We start from the raw sequence: 23,567 nt of genomic DNA, 5'->3' as shown, positions 1-23,567 counted from the left end.
AGCAACCATAAAAAATAAATTAATAAACAAAGATATTGTATGTCCATCTATAATAATAACAACAACAAAAAGTTCAAGACAGCTGGGTGCAATAGCATGTACCTGTAATCCCAGCAATTCAGGAGGTTGAGGTAGTAGCATTTCAAGTTTGAGGCCAGTCTCAGCAACTTAGTGAGACCCTGCCTCAAAATAAAACAAAAAGGGCTGGGGAAGTAGCTCAGTGATAGAGCACTTTCCTAGCATGCTTGCAGTCTTGGGTTCAATTCTTGGTGCCACAAAATTAAATAAAATAAAAGTGTAAAACTGGCCCCTTCCTGCTCCTTGGCTTCCTTTCTTGCCATGTGATCTCTCCCTCTTATACTTGCACCCATCCAACATAAGATCCTTACCAGAGCAGAATTGATATCAGAGTCAAGTCTTTGAAATCCCCAAAACTACGAGCTAAATAAACTTTTCTTTATAATTAGCTAGCTTGGGATATCTTAAAAAAAAAAAAAAAAAAAAAAAAAAAAACAGCATCAGAAACCTAAAACTACCTTATTTATTTTCTTGCTTAAATCATTCCAGCTTTAGCCACTTTACTCTGAGCAAAGAGAAAGGGAAATGAGGGAGCTAGCAACAAAGCTATCCAGGAAAAGAACATTTTAGGTCCCAAGGTATGATGGGCCTGGTGTATTCATGAAACATAAAAGAGGCCAGGAAAACTAGAGAAGGGGACATGGAAGTGAAAGTATTAGCAAATGCCATTACAGAGATAATAGTGAACCATATCATAGTGCTATGTAGACCACGGAGGGGACTAACACTTTATGTAAGAAGGAACACCAAAGGATATTTTTGAGCACAGGAAGACATGGTAAGAAGATCTCTGCCTGCTGTGTTGAGAAATAACTGCTGGTGACAAGGGCAGGAGGGGGGAGGCTGTTAGAGTCCACAACAATAATGCAAGTGAAAGATAATGATGGCTAGGAGTGGTGATAAGAAGTGGTCAAATTGGGTACATTCTAAAGACAGGACTGTTAGGATTTGCTGTCAGAATTTGGGGTGTTAGAAAAATCAAGGGGGCTGTAAAAATTTTGACCTGAGTAACTGAAACGATAGAGTTGCCATTAACTGAGGTGGGGAAAATTACAGAAGCTCCGTTATAGACATATTAAATTTGTATGCTCATCCAAGCAGAGGTTGTCTAGTAGGCATTGGCTTTGGAGTTCAGAGAAGTTAGGTTTGGAGATTTAAAAAAGAAAAAAAAATCTAGGAGTCATCAGCATACAGATAGAATGTGAAGCCTTTAGGCTAGATGATACCACTGAGGACACAGTGTAGATAGAGAAGAGCAGAGGTCCAAGGAATGAGCCTGGAGGCACTCTGGCCCTCAAGACTTCTTTACCACCCTTTAATCAGAGGCAGAGTTAGCATGTTTTTTTTCTACTATGTACCTAGCACAGCTCTAGATCTCATTAACTCTCAGAATTTTCAATATACAACCTTAACACTCTTTTCTCTCTGCAATTCTCTATTCCCAATCTGCCCCTGTGCTGCTGTACACTTAGTAGTCATCATTAGACAGTTATTATTGCCACCACCCCTTTGCAAAATATTCTTCCCACATGGAAAACTCTTTCCACTCCACCTCATCAAATGACGCTCTTTTTAAGTCACAACTAATGTTCTATATTCTCTCTCAAATTTATCTTAGTATTCTGACTCACAATGAATGTGCTTCCTCTCCAAAACAGCCCTACCACCCAAATGATTACTAAACCTTCAGCCTCTAAATTTTCCTGTCTGTATGACTAGATATTTATCACCTACCTATAGATACCATGGCTTTCTTTAAGAAGAAGAGCATATCAAGGCTGAGATTGTGGCTCAGAGATAAAGGGCTTGCCTCACATGTATGAGGCACTGGATTCAATTCTCAGCACCGCATATAAATAAATGAATAAAATAAAGGTCCATCAACAACTAAACAAATATTTAAAAAGAAGAAGAAAAAGAGCATATCATCAATCTTTTCTGTTTCCCCCAAAATATGTACCATACAGCAGGCGTTTGATAATCCAGTGTGGATCGTTTCATGTCAACTCTATTATCCAATCAAGCAGTAAGATCCTTAAAGTAGGGGCCTATTTTGTATCTCTCCTCTACATGGTACTGGGTTGGACATGGATAAGCAGGCTGTCAATAACTGTTCACCATCAAAGAGATTGATGACAATGTCCCTATCCCTGGGGACCTAACAATCTTGGTACAAACATGTGTTTATCACTTGCTGACCACTTATTTGAAGCCAGTTATTTTCTGGTCAAAGGAGACATATTCAATGACCATGGAGAGACAAAATCCCAGGACAATGGATGTTTGATGTTGAGCAGTGGTAAGAGTGGTAAGATACTCATTACCCTGGTGATATCTAAACAGTCCAGAAAAGAAGTTGTTCTGCTAAGATGCTAGAAAAAGAGTCAGAAAAGACAAGCCCTTCTACTCTGGCAAATCCTTTCTAAGAACACAGTTCGTAAATATATAAAAATATATAGAAGGATGTTCAGTGAAGAATTTTTTACAACAGTGAAAAACTGGAAGCCATCATGTGTACAATGAAAATAATCAATTTAGTATAATTTGATATATTTATACAACATCCAGAAAATGTTCACCGTATGCCTAATAATCTGTCAGAGGCTCTTTCAAAATCCTCCTTTTCAAAAGGAAAGTATCAACCTCAAATAGTAAGTACAGTATGACAGCAATAAGAACACAGTTGTAATAAGAACATAGTTGTAACGTCAATTTAGTATCTCATAGAGAAATTTGGATGATTTTGTTTTTGTTATTGTTTCCCTTTGTGCTTTTCTACATTTTCCAAGTTTTTTGCTCTAAAAACATATTACTCAGCAGAAGAAAAAAAATTTAAACAAACATAAGAGCCAAATTCTCAACTATGTCTAGACATCTGACTGCCAACAATCTCCTACTTCCAATGTATCCAGTATAAAATGCAGGAATCCTAAAGTCCATCCCTGCTGGGCGTGGTGGCGCAGGCCTGTAATCCCAGCAGCTCAGGAGGCTGAGGCAGGAGGATTGCGTGTTCAAATCCAGCCTCAAAAAAGTCAGGCGCTAAGCAACTCAGCGAGATCCTGTCTCTAAATCAAATACAAAATAGGGCTGGGGATATGGCTCAATGGTCGAGCACCCCTGAGTTCAATCCCCTATAGCCAAAACAAAACAAAAAAAATTTCCTACGGTCCATCCCTTTTTTCACTCTCTCAATTGCCACATACCCAAAGACTGGAAGAAAACCAATGAGACTTCAGGGCAAAAGAGCTTCTTAAGAGAAAGATCCTGTCATGTTCTCCCACCTTGGAATTCTCAACACCAAGTTAGACAAATATTTAGATGCTCAGTAAACATGAAAGGGAAGGAAGAAGCTGTGACAAACTAATACGACACAGATCCCACTAATGTAATGATATCACCCCACCATCAATCTAGAATTGGGCCCTTTCTCTCCTATCTCTGGGCATCACTCAGGCCCACTCGGAGCTTTTATAATAGATATGCTGTCTCTGAACCACAGTATTCATCTTTTGCCTTTTTTCTTTCCTTTCTCCCTCTTAAAAGGTGATCTTGCCTTTCAGCTAGATAATGTGTTGCACTGAACCAGTATGCCAGTCAATCTGCAGAGAATCACTGAGAGAATGAATTTGAATAATAAAAGCCAGAACAAGGCCATGCCTTGGAGAGAGGCTTGGTGTAGTACCTTCAATTTAGAACCTCATTTCACTGGCTAATGCAGTCATTGGAGACATTAGCCTAATTTTTGCCATGAGAATCCAGCAACACAGCAGTACTAAACACAGGCACAGAGGACCTTGCTAGACTTAGAGATAGAGTGCAGAGAATGAAATTAGCAGCACTGCACTTCTGGTGCAGAGGAAGGTAAATCCTTACTCCCTTCCCCCAAAATCATCATCAACCATGTGTAGAATGAAAAACAGAAATCATGTGGGAGTTGGCACAAACATGAAGCTCAAGGGAAACTAGCACCCAGAAGAGGCTCCCATGAACACTAAGGAACTCCAGGAAAGTGCTTTTGAAGGACATTTAATAAATGCAGTCCTACGACAGATCTCGTCATTGCCAAGCCCTGGGAAGCCTGCAGGCCTGGGAAGGTTCCAGAACCTTCAAACAGGTCAGTTAGCTGAGACCAGAAATAGTGAGGAAAGTTCACAAAGGCCAGAATGAAAAAGAGAGGCTCAGCTCCCAACACCTCTATCTCACAGACTGTACTACATACATGCAGTTACTATAGGAGCTTCCCAGTGGACAGGCTGAAAAGAAGCCACATCTGGTTTGGTCCAGATTTATATTAAGTTTCTCCCTATGTGTTGGTCCCCTTTGGACCAGGACCTTATGGCTCAGGACCTTTAGCTGTGTGGCTCTGTGAAAAGGAAGGTAGTGACAATACACCTAGGGAATAGACTCCTCAGGGGCCTCACAGCTCCCTGGACTGTGCCAGCAGTGGCCCAGCATGGCATCGTCTCCCTTGTTAGCCAGGCTGAGGAAGTCACTCCTTTCTCTTGTCCTAACAGCTGGGTGGGCCAAAATCTCTCCCACTCTTGCACACGTTCACATGTGATTGCTTGCTCTCCCTCATCCACTCCTGTGCTCCCTCAGGTTTCTCATTGCCACTAGTCCTCAAAGTCCCATTCTGCCTTCTGCTCTCTTATTCAGGGTTCTTTTGACTCATCTATGGAAGTAGGTGAGAAGGGGCTAGGGTTGTTGCTCAGTGGTAGAGCACTCACCTAGCATGTGTGAGGCCCTGGGTTCGATCCTCAATACCACATAAAAATTAATTAATTAATTAATTAAATACAGTTATTAAAAAAAAAAGAAAGGAAATAAGTGAGAAGAAATTAAAGCTTAAACAAATCTTCATAGACCAAGGCTTTCTAGAACCTAATGTTTCTTTTCCTTCCCCCTTCCTTACCACAGGGCAAAGGCAAGTCCAATGTCACCAGTATCTTACTTTCAATAACACCTCAGCTAGTGCTAGTGAGGCCTTAATGACCTTAATATGCCAACACTGTAATAACAGACACATACATCCAGACTTTGTGCGTAACTGATGAAACTACCAAACTTTTTGGCTGAATGGATTCCCAGGTGGACTATGATGTTTAAGGTCAAGGCAGTCTACTATTCCCTCACTGTACTTAATACCTTAACACAGTGGTAAGCACAAATACTCAAACAGTCTTCAACTCTTCCCATGAATCTCCCCATGAAGTCCCTGGGATTCATGAGACTGTCCAACTACTAGAGGTCAACCACTAAAGAGAAGGAAGCATTTCTTGGGAGGGAGAGAAGAGGTAATGAGAAGCCAGACTCCACCCAAGAGGCATACGCAATGAGGAGAACAGTGCAGGGATAGGGAGGCAGAACTTGCTCTTTACACATACAGCCTCTGCCAAAATTTACTGGATGGCAGGAATCCTAGATCTGTGGGTGAGGACTGAGTCATGTTATGAATCTCCTTTTTCTAAGCAGCATGTGAAAAACTCCTCCATCTCAGGAAGGGAAGACGGGGAGGAGGGGTGACATGTGGAGAAGGTGGTGGTCTGCAATTGGAAGCACAAAATTTCATTCTAATGGTAGAACAAGCTTTTCAAATTATAGGGGATTCATTCTGGAAGAAGCTAGACAGGCCAGGGGGGTAGACTGTGGCTTTGGATGGAGTCGAAATATCACTGCCATGAAACAAAATCATCACAGTGATGATAATTTCCCTGTAAAAAGGAAATCTTGCCATAACCATAAATCAATCCCTCACTGCAATTTTAGAAATCTATCCAAAAAAACAAAAAAATTCAGCTATTACGAGTAACTCTACATGCTCCTCACTAGAAGCATAATTAGGGGAGATTCTGAATGGTGCCCTGAAGCAGGCCATACAAGAACAGGGTAAGCAGGAGTTATATACACTTAGGAAGCTCATTTAGGGAATGGGCTGTGCATAATGCATGCAGGCCCTGGAGTGCAGACACTACCTCCCTGCGGCCTGCTCACAGGCAGACTGCAAGCAGCAACACTAGCAGATGGCTGCCCCAATGGCAATCATACACGCTCCAACAACCTCCTCCTCCTATCCACACTTTAGCTCAGGATCTGCTCCTACAAGGGGCAGGGAGCACCAGCAGACACTACCCCCAAAGAATAGTGTCTTTCCCTGGGGAAGGTAAACATTTCCATCAGAAGGCAGAATAATTTTGCTCTGTGCCAGGAAAAGGAGTTGCAAACATAAAGTTGCTCATTCAAAAGAGACAGCTGATCTCTGAAAGCCAAGCAGTACCAAACAGTCTGTAAAAGGTTTGCACATCCATCAACAAAAGTGGCTGTGTGGGGAGAAAGCACGGAAAGCCCACTCAGGGCTCAGAACTCAGGCCTCAGAAGCCCACAACAGGGGACACTCATCTCCCCACTGGGGCTCTAGCCTGAGCAAAGTTGCAGCAAAAGGTTTGATTTCCAGCAGATTCTGTCTCCTCTACCTGTGTGCTCACAATTCTCCCAATCCATACCCAAGGTCTGTCCACTTCTAGCTTCTGCCTCCACAAGTTCTCAAGGGTGGTTTATTGTTCAATCTTTTTTTTTTTTTTTTTTAAAGAGAGAGTGAGGAGAGAGAGAGAGAGAGAGAGAGAGAGAGAGAGAGAGAGAGAGAGAGAGAGAATTTTAATATTTTATTTCTTAGTTTTCGGCAGACACAACATCTTTGTATGTGGTGCTGAGGATTGAACCCGGGCCGCACGCATGCCAGACGGGCGCGCTACCACTTGAGCCACCTCCCCAGCCCTTATTGTTCAATCTTAAGCCAGATACTTCTTCCTCCCATAACCATTCCCCACATTTCTTTTTAGTCCCATGTAACAAAAAGAGAAATGACAGTTCACTAGTCTTATGCCTAAAATAACCTATAGAGAAATATGGTTTATGAACTCCCCTGTAATACAATACATAATTTAAAGCTGAGCCATTTGTCACAGTATTGAGTAATCCATATGAGTCCCAAAGGTCTGACAATAAAATTTGTAAATCAATAGCAAAAAGCAGTATGCCTTAGCCACTGAGTTAAAATACAAAGAACATTCTTTTTAGCATTGATTTCTTTTTAACTTAGAAAATATGGGCTTCTGAGGGAGTTATGTGCTACTTTATACTTTTTTTTTTTTTATGGAAGACTCTATACTTTCCAGACCTGCCCTCCCATACATACATACATAAACACATACACACACACACACACACACACACAGCTGACTTCAATGCAAAAATAAAAACTCCCAAGACTCACATGCTCCCAATAATGGCTTTCTTCTACAAACCCTGCTATTAGCATGACAGGAATGGTCACATCAGTCATAAGAAAAGCATATGTACCCTTTGCGTTCAAGAAAAGCAAGCAAAATACCTTCTTTGTACAAGAGCAAGGCACTTAAAATAGGAAAGAAAATAATAAATTATTGCAAAGCTGGGTTTGAACTTATTTTTCTTTGTTCTGGATGATCAAACAGTGAGCGTAGGAGTATGCATTGCAATCATAAAACATATTGCCATAATGATTGGTGCTTAGATTGAGAGATAAAAAAGACAGAATTTCATTTAAATTCCTAGGAACAGAGACAAGTGCCCTGATCACTCAGTCCTGTAGAGTTCTAATGCCAAATGAATGGCCTCCTCCTCAACTGCTATATGGAATTACTACAGGATCAGACCTGGGGTGTATGTCTACATTATTATTTGATCAATTATCTGCCGAGAGCAGACCTCTCCTCAAGATGCAGCAGGTGTGCAGGGGCTGAAAAGGCTAGCATCAGGGCCCCTCATTCTGTCATGAGAGGTGAGACCCAGTCAGAGGTCACCTGCTATGCCAAGGCCATGACTACATCCTGGTCAGGTTCTTTTTTACTTTACAGGTCACCTAGACATCCACTTATTTTAATTTTTTATTCTAAAATAAATGTAGACTTGCAAAAATAAGTATAGAGTTCTGATATAACCTTCACCTAGATTCTCCTGATGATAACATCTTACATAACTACAGAACAATTATTAAAATGAAGTAATTAACATTGTTAAAACAGTAGTAACTATATAGTTTATTTGAATTTCAATAATTTTTCCACTTTTTTTTCTGTTCCAGAATCTAATCTAAGACACCACACTGTATTTAGTTGGCACGTCTCCTTAGTCTCCACCAATCTGTGATAGTTCCGCAGTCTTTGTCTTTCTTGAGCTGGACATTGTCGAAGAGTATCAGTTGATTATTCTGCAGATTATGTCTCCATTTATTGAGACATTATTATGGACCTAACACTGCAGTAAACTCTTCACATTTATCTTATTTATTACTTAAAGTAGCCCTCTGAAGTAATTTTTTTTAGTTTCAAATGGACACAATACTTTTAATTTATTTATTTACTTATTTATTTTTATGTGGTGCTGAGGATCAAATCCAGTGTCTCACACGTGCTAGGCAAGCGCTCTACCACTGAGCCACAACCCCAGCCTGAAGTAGATATTATTGCTATGTCCATTTTACAGATAGGCAGATTTGATTAAAACATTAATGGAATTAAGTAACTTGCCTAAGGTTACCTAGCCATAAAAGACACAGTCAAGAGGCTGGGATTGTGGCTCAGCGGTAGAGCTCGTCTAGCACATGCAAGGCCCTGGGTTCGATCCTCAGCACCACATAAAAATAAATAAATAAAATAAAGGTATTGTTTCCAACCACTCCCAAAAAATAAAAAATGTTAAAAAAAAAAAAAAGACACAGTCAAGGTGGGAACCCAGATAGGCTCATTCTACAAACCATATAGTCTGCAACTGTAACCAAACATCAAAATACACTCTTGGCTCTGCCCTCTGGCCATTCGCTCTCTCAAAGACTTGACTCACTGAAGAAAGAGCATTCTAGGCTTTGTTGTTTTGTTTTTTTCCCAAAGGAGACAAAGTTTCCACTTTAATATTTAAATTCTGCCCATATAACCAGAGACTTCTTCCTCTTGACATGAAGCACAGTTCTGGGCTAAGAACAAAGAAGAGGCCATTGTTCTTTGAGATCTCACTCTGGACTGGTACTAGGCAACAGGGAAAATATATGAGCATGGAGGTATGCTTAACTCAAGAGAACTTTTCCAAGGCCTTTCTTTGCAAGTATATGAGTATATGGAGGTCACAGAATTTAAAATGGAGGAAAACAACAACAACAAAACAAAAAACTCTAGGATTGCTTCTTCTCCATGTCATGCCCAGAAAAAAACTAACAATGGGCAACTCAAGTTGGTACTGCCTCTTTAGCATGAGGTTCTTTGGGCAAACTGTTCCTGTAGTATTGGGGAAGAGATATCAAGGAACCCAGGAGTGGGAGACAGGCTGGAAAGAACTCCAGCTGCACTCCAGGATTTGTTTTTAATACTATGACTTTAGATCACTCAGTTCCACAGACTTGATTTTTCCCAAATCCCCTCTCTGGCAATGTTTTCCCTCTTATTCTGACTGATCAGTGAAATACATGCCTCAAAGAATTGGCTTGGAAGTCATTTGTTTGAAGCTAGCAGGATTGAGAAAATATTCCCCTAGCTATACACATCTCCTCTATCCATCCCTGCCACCTGCCACTTGGCTGCAGGTAGAAGTCTTCATAGCAAGAGAGGAAGGGAGGAATAAAAAGTAGGCTACAAGGGAAGGGAAAGGAGAGAGGGGCTGACACCGTAGAAATCAGAGAGAGAAAAGAACACTTCATACAGCCTCTATAAAACCAAGACTCTCACTGACATGCATAAGCTGGGTCAGAGGAAGTCAATAAATTGATGAAAAAGTTTTAGTTTTCTTTTGACTTCTTATTTCTCTTCACCTTCCAAGGGGCATCTCCCAAACCCAGCATTAAGAGTGATCCTAGGGGCTGGGGTTGAGGTTCTGTGGTAGAGCACATATGAGGCACTGGATTTGATTCTCAGCACCACATAAAAAAACAAATAAGTAAGTAAATAAATAGATTTTGTGTCTATCTACAAGTAAAATTTTAAAAAATTATTTTAAAGTTCAAGAGATTATTTTTTTAAAGAGTGATCCTGGTAAATCACACATTTCATCTGGTTGCCCTTATTACTGCTAGCTTTGTAAAGGAAAGAGCTCCTCCCCTTTGAGATCAACCGTGTTACACCTAACTCTAAGGTATCTTCACCTAGCTCTTGTGATTAAACATTGGAAGTTGAAATGCTAATGGTCTTTAGGGAATAATGCCTCAGCCTCTCCATCTTCAGTCTAAAACAGAGAGATCTAAAGCTAGCTAAGAGTCCTCAAATCACACTGTAGCCAGATACAGTAAGTGGTGCACACCTGTAATTCTAGCTACTGGGAGGCTGGGGTAAGAGGATCACAAGTTCAAGGCAAGTCCTGGCAAGTAGTGAAACCCTGTCTCAAAATAAAAAATAAAAACTGTTGGAAATGTAGTTTGGTAAAGCATCCCTGGGTTCAACTCCCAGTACCAAAAAGAAAACACACACACACACACACTCTGTACGCAGGCCACTCTAGAAAACCAAAATGGAGCAGCTAGAATAAATGCAACCACTCCCTTAAGGACTATCTTGAACACTCCCTTAAAGAATAAACATAAATCACCTAACATAAAGGGAGTTCCAAAAAGGAAAATGTTAGTTTTCTTTTCTTCCCCACCCAACTCCTAGACTAGAATTCCTGGGTCTTATTCCCTGCAATCATTCTTGGCCACACAATACTAAACAAGCTTTCCTCCTGTATCTAAAAGCCCAACTTGGCAGAAATCAGGAAATGATGGGAGAGAAGTTAACAAAATGATGTTTGTGCAGCATTTAGAGGACTGCTGGAGTGGGGAAAAGGGATATAGCTTTCTTTCTCCACCCCCCAGGCAAAAACAACTATAAAAATACTGTATTACTATTCCATAAAAACTCACCTCTGCCCAGATAAACTAATTACAGCCACAGGTAATCGAATCTGAAAATTTTTTAATCCAAAGAAATGGTTCTCCTCTTCCAAACAACTGCATTACACAAACCATAAGCAGACTGTTCTGGGAATTTAAAAAAATTCAAATAAAACACAAGCTTTGTTTGCCTGAATCAACATATTATGAGAAGGCAAGATCAACCACCAATGAATTTATGAACAACAACAAAACAAATTCCCAACATGAACAGAAATATAATCAACCCAAATAAAGCACAAGTAATGAAAAACTTACAGAGCCTCTGTACACAAAGCCCTGCTTTGTTCTGGTTCTTTTCAGGCCTGTAGAAGATCACTGGCTAGTGGGGTGCCACACCCACCTGACCTTGGATGTTCCCTGTCTTCAGAAGGGAAGCAGGTTCAAAAGGACTTCCACAGAGCTCTCCAGCTAACTTTAAAAAAAAAAAAAAAAAACAGGCCTTCTTCCTCACAAAGCCCCATAGGCCAGACAGACAAAGCCCTCCTCACCTGACACACAGATAATCCAGTGAGTCCCTGGAATGATCTGCCCATCATTTCTCAGATTCCAGCTATTCCACCATTTACCTGCCCACTGTCCAGAGCTCAGATTGTTTGAGAATGTGACTAAACTCCTGGTCCTGATCCACCAAAAAGCCAAATTGTCAGGGTCCTTCCTGATTCTGGTGATGCTGAATTCTGATCTCTCAGTTGTTGAAACACCCGACCACACTGGTTCTTGTTAACACTCCATTTCTCAAATACCCTTTTTCATCACCCAAGGCAAAAAGCCCACCCTCAGCTTTGCTCAGAAAACTGAAGCCCTCTAAAGGAAGTACCCTCAATTTCCCTATACATTTCTGCCGTCTTTCAATGTTTACTTCCAGCCTCTGCTCTAATTTCTAAGGCTAATTCCATCCATGAGGCCAAGACTTTTTCCATATGTCACCTAAGTAACTTTGCTCCATATGAACTCCTCTCTGGGATTTTAAATCTCTCTGTAAACACTTGATTCCCTCCCCTGTTGCCTTCCAACACATTCAAAAGCTCTCTACAAGCAGCATCAGTTACCCTGCCTCTAGGGAGCCTTTCCTTCAAGATCCCCTGTGTTGTCACTGAGCCATACTCCTATCTGGGATTCTTCTCAAACCAAAAACCCCCTCAGTCATTCCTACCATGGTCTCTCCAGCAGCATGCACTATACTTGAAACATGGTAGGAGTTCAACAAATGGAACATGAAACCAGTTTTTTGATGTGGCTATCTCTGAAATTACCATTTTAGTTCTCTTTTTCCACTTAAAATCAAACTCCTCAAACCCAGGTGTTTACATCATTCTTCATTTCCTCCTCTCCTAGCATAATCCTTGGCTGGACTGAGTGACAGACTGACAGATTATACTTACTTTGTACCTTTGTACTGGTTTTTCAGCCATCCTTATCTTCTGTCACTCCCTCTAACCAGCACACGCGCGCACACACACACACACACACACACACACACACACACACACACACACACTCTTCCTTCCTACCTTGTCCCAATCTTCCTTCCCTCCTTCTCTACCTAGTCAAATATTATACCCTTTAAGTAAGATCAATGTCTACCTCAAATGCTCTAACAAAACTAAGAATGTAACAGGTTCTAGAAAAGGACTTTTCACTCCATCTCCTTAAGAGCTGGTTAGCCCTGGTTAGTCCTAACCTTGGAGAAGGTCTGGCCTATCTCAGCTGGCAGGATAAAACCAATATTAGAGAAAGAAGGAAAGTCAGAGCTACATAGGTTCTCTGAACTAAATCCAAGTTTTGGTTTTGAAGGCCAAGATTGGTTTTGGCAGCTAGTTTTCCATCATCCCTACTAGGTCTAAGTTTTTCATCTCAGCCATTTTGGGAGCTAACATTTGAAAGCTGAGGCTGTACCACAATGCTAAGTACTATAGACTGAACCTCAGTGAGAACACAAGCAGAAGAATGGGAGGATGAAGGCCTTGGGGTGAGCATTAAGCATACAAATACTTGCTGGAAAGAAGGTAGCCAATAGCTGCTCCCAATACCACCCAAATCCACAGATCAAAAACTGGACACAGACTGTCTCATCCAGGTAATGAAGGCCAAAGTCCAGGCTGATGCTCTGGTGCCAGTGCAGAGCTCAACCAGCCTCACTATGCTCCCAACCTTGGCAACAACTGCATGGAGGGCGCAGGCCTTCCTGCCTGGACCTCTGCCAGCTCCCTTAGGGGTCTATGAGATTTGCCTCCCAAGGGGCAACATTAACCATCCTGGAAGACTAGTGAAGAAAACTCCATTCATAAGGAATAAAGTCTCTTTGAGATGAAGAGATCTAATCTGTCTTCATGGAGCTTTTTGGGAATTTCATATATTCCAGGCCCACTATCCTTTTGTCTCCCAGTACAGCATAATTTGCCAGCCTCAAGAGGCCTGGCATTCATCCCTCCTCCAAGTGATTTCTCCTCTCAACCTTGTCAAGAAGCAAAGAAAAGGGCTAGGGATGTAGCTCAGTGGCAAAGCACTTGCCTATCAGGTGTGAGGCACTGATCCTTAGTACATCATTAAAAAAAAAATAAAATAAAGGCATTTCATCCATCTACAACTACAAAAAAATTTAAATAAAGAAGTAAAAAAGATGTTCAGAGTGGAGAATGCATAGCAAAGAGGGATATGGCAGTAATATAGGAGGAGACAGGTCAGAAGTACAGGTAGGAGAGGAACAAATACACTTATCATGGAATCCCCAGAAGACTTGAAAGGCCTCAAACTAGGAAAGGCACTGTGTAGAAGGAGACAGCACTGAAGATAAACTCTGTTGAACATCTCATTCTGAATTGTTGCTGGAGATAGCAATTTGTGTTCAAGAAAGGAGGCAGATCACCATACAAAATTACACTGTTTCCTCTGTCCAGCCACTGCCCCCACTTTTTTGTTTAAGCCAGAGTGAAAGATCATCCAACACAGATCCCTATACCCTTCTTTCAGGCCATTATCTCATGGTGACAGCCAAAAGGTCCAACTGCCCTACTCTGATGAGCCAAAGGAATTCAGGTATTAACTGCCTTTAACATCAACCCTTTCCTACCCACTACTCATACTGTTCATGGGCTGCTGGGGACTTGTGTGTAAATCTGTGTGTGAAGGTAGGACAGAAGAGGTCATGCTCCTGAAAACCATTCTGGGAAATGAGACAAAATGGATGATCCCCCTAGGCTAGGGGAGGATGGTCAACTGCCTCTCAACCAGAGCTGGGGAGATAGTAAAAGGTACTAGAAGCTTTTGTCTTTTAGTCTCAACTCAATTGCAATGTATGGCATAATAAAAAATATATCTGGTCTTTGTTCCTGGCTTTTAGCAGAGTGCTTCTAAAATCTATGGAATTTCCTGAGCAAAAAGAGTGTCCTTTGTTCACAATAAGCACCTTCCAACCATACCTCATTATGCTAATGAAGTAGACCTTAGGTGAAGCTTCTAGATAACTTGAGGATAGGGGTGTTCATCAGAAAAATCAACCCAGGATTAGGGCTGGAATTTTAAGCCCTACCTTGACCTCTGGAGAGGACAGGGAGCTGGAGACTGGTTAAATCATCCATGGCCAATGCTTTAATTAATCAGTGAAATTTCCATTAAGGCCTCTACACACAGGGCTTCCTGACTCTAGTTGGTCTGAAGGGCTGGTGAATAAACCAAAGTGCTGAAGAGTGGCACACTCAAAGACAGGGCATGAAAGTTCTGCCAGTGGCCCCTATACCCTCTCCAATAGCTCACTCTATGCATCTCATCTCCTTGATTATTCCTGAGTTACATTCTTTATTTTTTTTAAATGGGGGAATGTGAGTATTGTCTTGAGCTCTGTGAGACCTTCTAGCAAATTATCAAACCTGAAGAGAGTATTATGGGAATCCTCATTATTATATAAACCATGCAATCAGAAGGACAGCTGGCCTAGGCCTAGACTGGTGGCCTAGCCATTGAAGCTGTGGATCTGACACTAATTCCCAATACATAATATCAGAATTGAATTGATTTCTTGGACACCCAGTTGGTGTCAGAGGACTGATGAACAACACGGCCTCTCTGTGGGGCTTTTGGCCCCACAGAGACAGTCCTGCAGAGTCAAAGAGACCAGAGTCAGGTGCTTCTTCAGACAGATGTCCGGGGCTTACAGGAAATCAGGCTTCTCTCTTAAATACTTGAAACCAGAGTAGTTGGTCTACTATAAATGAGGTTTTAAAAATTCAATTCCCTCTTATTGCTCGTGCAGATCTGAAATGATCTGACCAGATGGCTGGTGCTCTATAATTCTTGGATTGCTCTCATCAGTTGTTGATGATTTGATTTTTTTTTTTCTTTTCCTTTTTTCCCCCCTCATATGAACATGTTCCTACACGGGCTTCCTGCATGCTTCCATCAAGTGGACTCTTTGTGCTAATGCCAATATTTCAGAGACTCTCACAGCCACCTGGAAGTCAGATAAGGTCAACAAAGAATCCCAGGTTTGAGCCTGGCTACACTCTCTGAGCCTGCATGGGGCCAAAATGCAGCACTGGTGAATGACAGGACAAGGGGGACTTTGCCCAGGCTGTGTCCTCATCTCCACTTCTCCTCCAAGTCCCCAAGGAAAGAGAGGTAGCAAAGATATATTTTTTAAATTGACAACTACAGCCACTTATTGAATATGTCCTATGCGTCAGACCCTCTGCAAACAGCTTATACATGTTAACCTTATTTCATTCTCACACAATCTCTATGAAGTAGACATTTTCATCTCTATTTTCAGATGAGGAAATGAAGGTTCAGAGATTCTGAGGAACCTGATCAAGGAGACAGAGATCAAAAAGAGAATAGCAGGCTGTGCCTGGTGGTGCACACCTGTAATCCAGCATCTTAGGAGGCTGAGACAGGAGAATCACAAGTTCAAGGCCAATCTCAGCAATTTATCAAGGCCCTAAGCAACTTAGTGAGACCCTGTCTTGCGGGGCCCCAATGAGATCTCAGGGATAAACAGAAGGCCCTGCTGGTCTTGCCACACCATTCTCTGTGCACTCACCGAACATAAAACACTACAACCAGGACATCTGAAAATGCTTTCATTGTCTTTTTTTCCACGTCTGTGTATCCTGTGCAAGATAATAAACTATTAGAGGAAACAGATCGTGTCCTTTTTACTCCCCAAAAGACAGCATTGCCAAGTGGCTAGTAGTTGGGGCCTACAGTCAAATGACTGGCTCTGAATTCTGACTCTGCCATTTATTAGATGTTTGGCTAAGTTATTTCTTCTCTGAAACTCAGTTTTGACTATAAAAATAAGGATAGTCATAGCATCTGCCCTCAAAGGATGCCTGGCAGAGTCAATGCTCAGTAAATGTGAGCTATTATCTACATCTCTGGCTACAAGTACAGTGCCTGGCACAAAAATAGGATTTCAGAAAACACCCAGGGAGCAGCAGTCCTGTTGAACCTGGCTGTGATTGGCATTCTGTAACAACAGGTGCACAGGCATAAAGTCCTAGTGTTCAGGGGTCCTCAGCCCCAGGACAAATATATGAATTCCCTGCCCAGAGCTAACAGGATTTGCCAGCAAACAGCTTTCCTCTACTTGCTTGTGAACAGATGATGCTGAATTCAGTCAATTGCTTGCTGGGCCTGAGAAGGTGAGGCAGATCCCAAAATAAAACAGAAGAAAGATGGGAAAATCACTTCCAGGAATAAGCAACTCTAACGAGAATGCTGACATTCATAAGAGAAGTAGGCAGACTTTGGGAAAGTGACCTGCAGCTACTGTGGCATTATGTGGCTGGGATCCTATTCCCACCTTTCCTAGTGGGAAAGCCCACAAAGTCATGGTTTGCTCCTCTGATGTGCCAGGTTACAGTAGGCAGTCTGGAAATCTGCCTTCAAATGAGCCCCACCTACCACCAAAACAGCCCAGGTATCCAGTATCTCTCCCCTGGAGGCCTAGGGAAAACCATGCTACAGTTCTCCCTTCAGAGACCTGAAGGGACAGAAAATACTGAACTGGTAAACCAAGACTGGGGGTCAGTTACTGTCAATATAAACTTGCTGTTTTCTTAAAAGATCTCCAAAGAGACTTCTAAGCAAGAAATGCTCTGCTAACCCCTTCTGCTCATGCTTAACCTTACTCCCTCATCAAAATCGCTGTTGAAGGGCTGGGGATATGGCTCAAGCGGTAGCGCGCTCGCCTGGCATGCGTGCGGCCCGGGTTCGATCCTCAGCACCATATACAAACAAAGATGTTGTGTCCACCAAAAACTAAAAAAAATCGATGTTGAAGGAGTACAGAAGGACAGTTCATAGCCATGGAAGTCTCTCCTTCACATCCTAAATTCCCCAGGTAAAGCCACAGGGACAGGAAATTCACATGCTCATGCACTTACACTGGCATCCAATTCCACAGTTGAGTTGAAGGGGTGGTGTGAATGAAGAATTAACCACTGAAAACTAGAAAGCTGTGTACTCAGTGATGCCTTCATGGTAGGAATTGTGCAGAGGGCTTTGCATCTCACTCCACATAACAGCCTTTAGCAGGCTGGGCAGGACATTTCCTCCAGGTCAACCAAAGCGCAAAAGGATTCAGGGACTTGCCCAAGATTCCCTAAGTAGCAAAGCTAGGTTTTGAACCTAAGTCACTAAATTATACTGCCTCCCCATTTACCTACCTACCCATCAAAGAAGTTTCCAGGACTGGCTACGTTCCTTTTAACCTTTTTAAAGCTTGTTGGAAGCTCTCAGAGAGCATTCGCAACAAAGTGAATTAAGATTATACTCCAGTTGAATGAAAGCACTAGCTCTCCACACAATTTCCTAATAGGATACACATAAAACACCTCAATCCTATACTTAAGAATCACTTGTCTGCCTCCACTTTCCTGACCCTTTAGCATAGACCCTGAATCACTCCAAGTCAGACACTGAGACCTGAAAGGGCCTACACTCTCATGAGCCTTGCCTTGAAGCTTAGTGAAAAACATTCTTCCGTAAAGGGGGCAGACATGACTGGAACCAGAATTACTTTGTCCTCCAAGCACAGGGCCTCAGTGTACTGAACTGCAAAACACCAACCTTTGGAGCAGCTTCAAGGGAATTTTGTGCATAAAAATTTACAAGGGGCTTCTGAGAAACTATAAGCTAGAGGGTGATATCAATGGGGCATCAATTAAATGTAAAGTCTGTGTTCCACTCCAGTTTCTCTGGAAGGTTCTCAAATCCTGCAGCCTATCCTTGTCACACAGGTTCTGGGTCTTCCTCCCCAAGGATACATAGATGGTCTTTGCTTTATTTTTTTGTATATGGGTTTATTTGTTTGTTTGGCTTTGCTTGTGATTGAACCCAAGAGCAGCCTATCAGTGAGCTACATCCCCAGCCCTTTTCATTTATTATTTTGAGACAGGGTCTCACCAAGTTGCTTAGAGTCTCACTAAATTTCTGAGATTGGCCTTAGACTTGTGATTCTCCTGCCACGTCCTCCCAATTTGCTAGGATTACAGGTATAAGCTACTGTGCCCAGCATCCTAGTCCTTTTTAATTTTTTTTTTTTTAGAGAGAAAGAGAGAGAGAAAATTTTTTTTAATGTTTATTTTTTAGTTCGGCAGACACAACATCTTTGTTTGTATATGGTGCTGAGGATCGAACCCGGGCCGCAAGCATGCCAGGCAAGCGCGCTACTGCTTGAGCCACATCCCCAGCCCCCTTTTTAAATTTTTTATTGTAGAACAGCATCTTTACATTGCCCAGGTTGGCTTTGAACTTGTGATCCTCCTGGATCAGCCTTCTGAGTCACTGGGATTACAAGTGGTGCCACTGTGCCCAGCTCAGAGTTCTTTAGCTATAAGCAGTAGTCCCATGACCCAAAAGGCTAAGCAAAGGCCTGTGGTTAGAACTATCAACCTTATTCTGTCTGCAGTACTGACCAAGGCCTTGAAGGAAGCTACTGACTCAGCCCAGGAACAAATTGAGTGGAAGTAGGGGGCCACAGAACAGGGGACTCCATCTGCTCTAGGCATTTGCCTGATTAAAAGTGGTACAAGCAATGCCACATAAAACCAGTGAATACAGCCCACATTTTCCCCTCTACACCTTAATAGCCTCTCTAGTTTTAGTTTTCAAGTACCAAGGGTATGGAGGGTGGGGGTGACTCAGTTCTCAGGGAAGTTGGGGGAAGGCAGTCAGAAGTTGGATCTGCTGAAACCAATATCTCTGTTCCTAAACCTCCCTCTGCCCAACACCATTAGCTCCCACTTGGCTTCTTTGGTGCTTCCTCACTCTTCCATGGCAGCAACTACCCATATGCAAGCCCAGCAGGAATGATATTATTACGAGAAAGCAGGCTGGCACAGCAAATGCTATCCCTGCCAGCACAGCAGCAATGGGGGCAGTGAGGACATGGTGATGAATATCAGCAAGGAGCTGATGACACTATACTGTGGCCATTGCCAGGGTTTCCCATCTACCTTGCCACAGTGAAGAATGCAAACATCCTACTCCTGAGAATAAATAGTCCCAAGTGTTAACATGGTGTGCTCCAGCCAAGGGCAACAGAGACAGGATAGGAAAAGTAAGAGGAGAACAGATCTAGGCTCTAGAGTCAATTATAAGACAAGTTATTTAACCTATCTGAGCTTCAATGTTTTCATCAGAAAATTAAGATAATAATAATTCTCATTATTATAAATATTGGACAAGATTATCCACATGAAGCACCTAGCATAGTACCTGAATATGTTAAACATTCCAAAATTGCTAATTATTTTCATTATTAAGCCCTGCACTGAGGTTCATGATAGAGTTAGAAAGTTGTTCCTTCTGAGAATGCCCCATTTAAAAAATCAGGCCAGGGCAAACCCCTTTTTCTTGGCACAGGTTCTTTTAACAACAGAACACTCCTGCCCCACACTGGTACTCAGGACTCCTCTGTGAACAATATTTCAGCAGCACTGAGCTGAGCAGTGAAGCCCAAAATAGCATTTGCAGAGCAAGGCACATGTCACTGCCTCTGCGGTGCTTCAGAAGTGCAAGGAAAGAAAGTTTTCAATCACTTGCTCAGAAAGCATGGCCACCCACCACCTGCTTTCTTTCCCGGGTAGTCAGATGCTGCAAACTCTGTTCTGCAGGAGAAAGAAGATCCCCAATCCCGACAGCAACACTACCACTCTGATGGACCACACTGTTCCTTCCTAGCAGTCCAGAAAGTGGCTACTACTGTAGCCCTGCAGGGACAAAGGACATACACAGTTTGAATTCTGAATTCAAGAGGAAAGGACTGAGTCTGGTACCTGGCTGAAGGGCCTGCCAATCCTGGGTCGGGTGAAACACCTCCAGGACTTCAGTGTCCAGATCCTCCTCTGCTTTGGTTTCCTTTCTCTCTGATTCTTCGGTGCTACTCTTCTCTGAGTTCATCAGTGCAAACTCATTCTGAGAAAAGAAAATACAGGGCATGACCCTCCACACAAGGCGTCAGAAAAGGAGAAAGAAAACAGCCTGCCATGGTACCCTCTTCTTCATGCCCTTCTCCCCTTCTCACACACATTTGAACACTTGCAATTCTTTTATATATATAAATTTTTAGTTGTAGTTGGACACAATACCTTTATTTTATTATTTATTATTTATTTATTTTTATATGGTGCTGAGGATCGAACCCAAGGCCTTGCCCATGCTAGGTGAGCGCTCTACCACTGAGCCACAACCCCAGCCCCTGAACACTTGCAATTCTTTTTTCAAGGTCAGCCTCAGAAACAGTATGTGTGAGGCACTATGGTTAAATGAACACACATGCTTTCATATGGTATTTCTGCAAATGTACAAGGAGCAACTCTAGAAGATTTCATACAACCTTACAGAGATTAAGGAACATACTAGGGAGAAGGGTTGACAAGTAAGAGACTTCTACTTTCTAAGTGACATTTTACTATACTGTTTAATGTTTAAAACTCATATAGATTACATTAACAATAATAAAAAAATACTTATAGCTGGGCATAGTGACATACACCTACAATTCTATAAATTTAGGGGACTGAGGTTAAAGGACTACAGGCAACTTAGCAAGACCCTGTCTCAAAAACAAATTAAAAGGGCTAGGGATATAGTTAAGTGGTAGAGGGCCTCAGGGTTCAATTCCTAGTACCATATTTTTTTAAAAAAAAACACACATTATAAAAGGGAAAACATATAAATGGGTGAGTAGGGACTCAAATGGCCACCTCATATGTACAAAAGTCAGCAATTGAGGCCCAGCTGACTATTAAGCAGCCCAACAGGACACCGCACAAACCTTGGCAATTCCAGTAGATATAATAGGGCAAAAATGACTCCTGTGACATTCTAAACCACGAAAGAACTGGGAAGGTAAGAATACAGCTGGCCTGAGGGAGTAAGATGCCCCTAAGTTGGAAATTGCTTCCTAAAACTAGCTTCCTTCCACTTCATGGAGAGCATAGAAGAGTAATAAGACGGACTGCATGGAGCACTCCAAGACTTTAGGAGTCAGAGATGCACAGTAAACATTAAATATTATTCATTTTGCACCATCATGGCCTTCCATCTTTCCTATCCCATTTTGAAATCTCTTCTTGCATAAAAGCAGTAAGGTCTCAGGAAACTGGAAGGAGAGGGTTCCAGAGCTATGGAAAATTGCATTAGGGAGAGCAAGGAGGAACCCATACTAGCACACAGCAAGTCTGTTTCAGCTCCCCTGCTTCCTTTGTCATAACTTTTTCTCCATCTCCCAAATCCTCCCCTGATAAGAAGTATATTTCTTGGAGTCCTACAAAAAGCCTAAGCCTGGGCTGAGTACTTCACACAGATCTCATTTTGAACTCTCAACTCCTCTAACACTGTTTGGGAAATGCTATGTGCATGCATCTCTTCTAATAGTGTTCCAGATCCAGAAAGGAACTCCTGCTTACCTGAGTCCCTCAGAGTCTGATCTTTAATTAGCTGTTAAAGAAAAGGTTAGGGTGCTAAGGTGTTGATGATGACAATGAACAGCCCTTCCAAGAATTTTCATGTTTAAAAAGAAATAAAAGCATGAAACTAAGATGGCAGAATTTCAAAGAAAATATCTTAGGCAAAAAGAGGCCCTCAAATCATTTCACAAATAATGAGGGCACCGATTATAGCACAATGGTTAAGAACTCAAGCTCTGGATCAGATAACACTAAGTCTGAATCCCAGTTTCTTGTGACTCTTAACTCTCAGTTTCTACATTTGTAAAGTGGAAATAATAACAATATCTAGCTCATACATTAGATGAGGAAGTACAGGGTAAGCCACCATCCCCAAGTACATGGTAGCCATTACTATTAAGCAATCTAATAGGCAGTCCTAGGTTCCAGGTAAGATGAGTCTGTGCTGTGGCATTCAATAGTAATTACACAATACACCATCATTCAGGCAGGTCAGTTTGAAATGGTGGTCACCTGTGTAGCCTGGCCCTTCAAATTTCTCCTATCTCTTCAACTTTAAGATTGCACAAAACTAAGCTCAAAAGAAAATTAGGATCAGAAAAGCAGATGTGCTTGTGAGACTAAAGAAAAGACAGGTTATCAGAAGGACATGGAGATCAAGGATTCCGACAACCAAATTTCCTGAGGGCAAGCATTGCATTGGTCTCTTTCATCACTGTATCTCCCAAGCCTAGCACAGTTTGATGAACAAATGAATGAATAAATGCTCCCTTCCATAGGTGGACATGTCTTCTGAACCTTAGAATGAGGGAAGCCCAAAGTACTTCAGACTTCTAGAGGCAGGCACTAACCCCACATTCTAGAACAAATACTACCTTGTCTAGGTACTCAGCCCCCATCAGAAGCACCAGAAGTACCTGAAATCTAGGTACTCAGCCCCTGCCAGAAGCACTAACCAAAGAATTTGAGAACAACAATAAAAATTTACCTCAGAGGTGTGTCAATCAAATACCTCCAGGGAACAGGCAAAAATGGATGTAAATGAGCGAAGTGGGCCAGGTGTAAACAACAGGGAGTGGTGGACTACGGAAAACTGCAATTCTCCTACCCTAACTACAGAAAGCAGCCGCTACCCAACTGGTCCACCAGTGCCAACAGGCATTCAACTTGAAGAGAAATATAAATTCAGTTTTTATGTGAAATGTTCTCATTTTGAGAACACTAAGAGGGCCAAACTAAACATCTATGCTCCAAATTTCACCTTTTGCTTTACTTTATCAATAGCTAACTCCTAGAGGATGTAGCTTTAAGCAGGAAAACAAGTCTCATCATTAAGAGAAGCAGAAAAAGACAAGGTAAATGGTAATGATGAGAAGATGACAGGAAACCTTTCAAAATCCAGGTAGAGCTAGTTTTCATGCTGATGATGGGAGAAATGAAAGCCTTTTTTTTAAGATTTCACCAACAAAGTTAACAGAGGAGGTTCAAGAAGAGGAGTTAGTTGGGCACAGTGTACACACCTATCATCCCACAATTTAGGATTGCAGGAAGATTACAACTTTAAGGCCAGCTTTGGCAATTTAGCAAGACCCTTGGCAACTGAGTGAGGCCTGTCTCAAAAATAA

General features: G+C 41.9%; 1 protein-coding gene across 6 annotated transcripts in view; it reads right to left on the bottom strand.

Moving 5' to 3' along the window:
• The window catches only part of Sil1 (SIL1 nucleotide exchange factor), a 262,428-nt gene that overhangs the window by 156,487 nt on the left and 82,374 nt on the right, over nucleotides 1–23,567 (bottom strand). For all 6 annotated transcript variants that reach the window (XM_076855992.1, XM_076855990.1, XM_076855994.1 and 3 more), the window contains one exon: nucleotides 20,308–20,446. In XM_076855992.1, the coding sequence (XP_076712107.1) occupies nucleotides 20,308–20,446 (139 nt within the window). The remainder of the gene's footprint in view (nucleotides 1–20,307; nucleotides 20,447–23,567) is intronic.

The sequence above is a fragment of the Callospermophilus lateralis genome, chromosome 5 (assembly GCF_048772815.1).
Source record: "Callospermophilus lateralis isolate mCalLat2 chromosome 5, mCalLat2.hap1, whole genome shotgun sequence".
Classification (NCBI taxonomy): domain Eukaryota; kingdom Metazoa; phylum Chordata; class Mammalia; order Rodentia; family Sciuridae; genus Callospermophilus; species Callospermophilus lateralis.
Note: the sequence above shows the minus strand (reverse complement) of the source record. Positions and strands in the feature narration are given on the sequence as shown.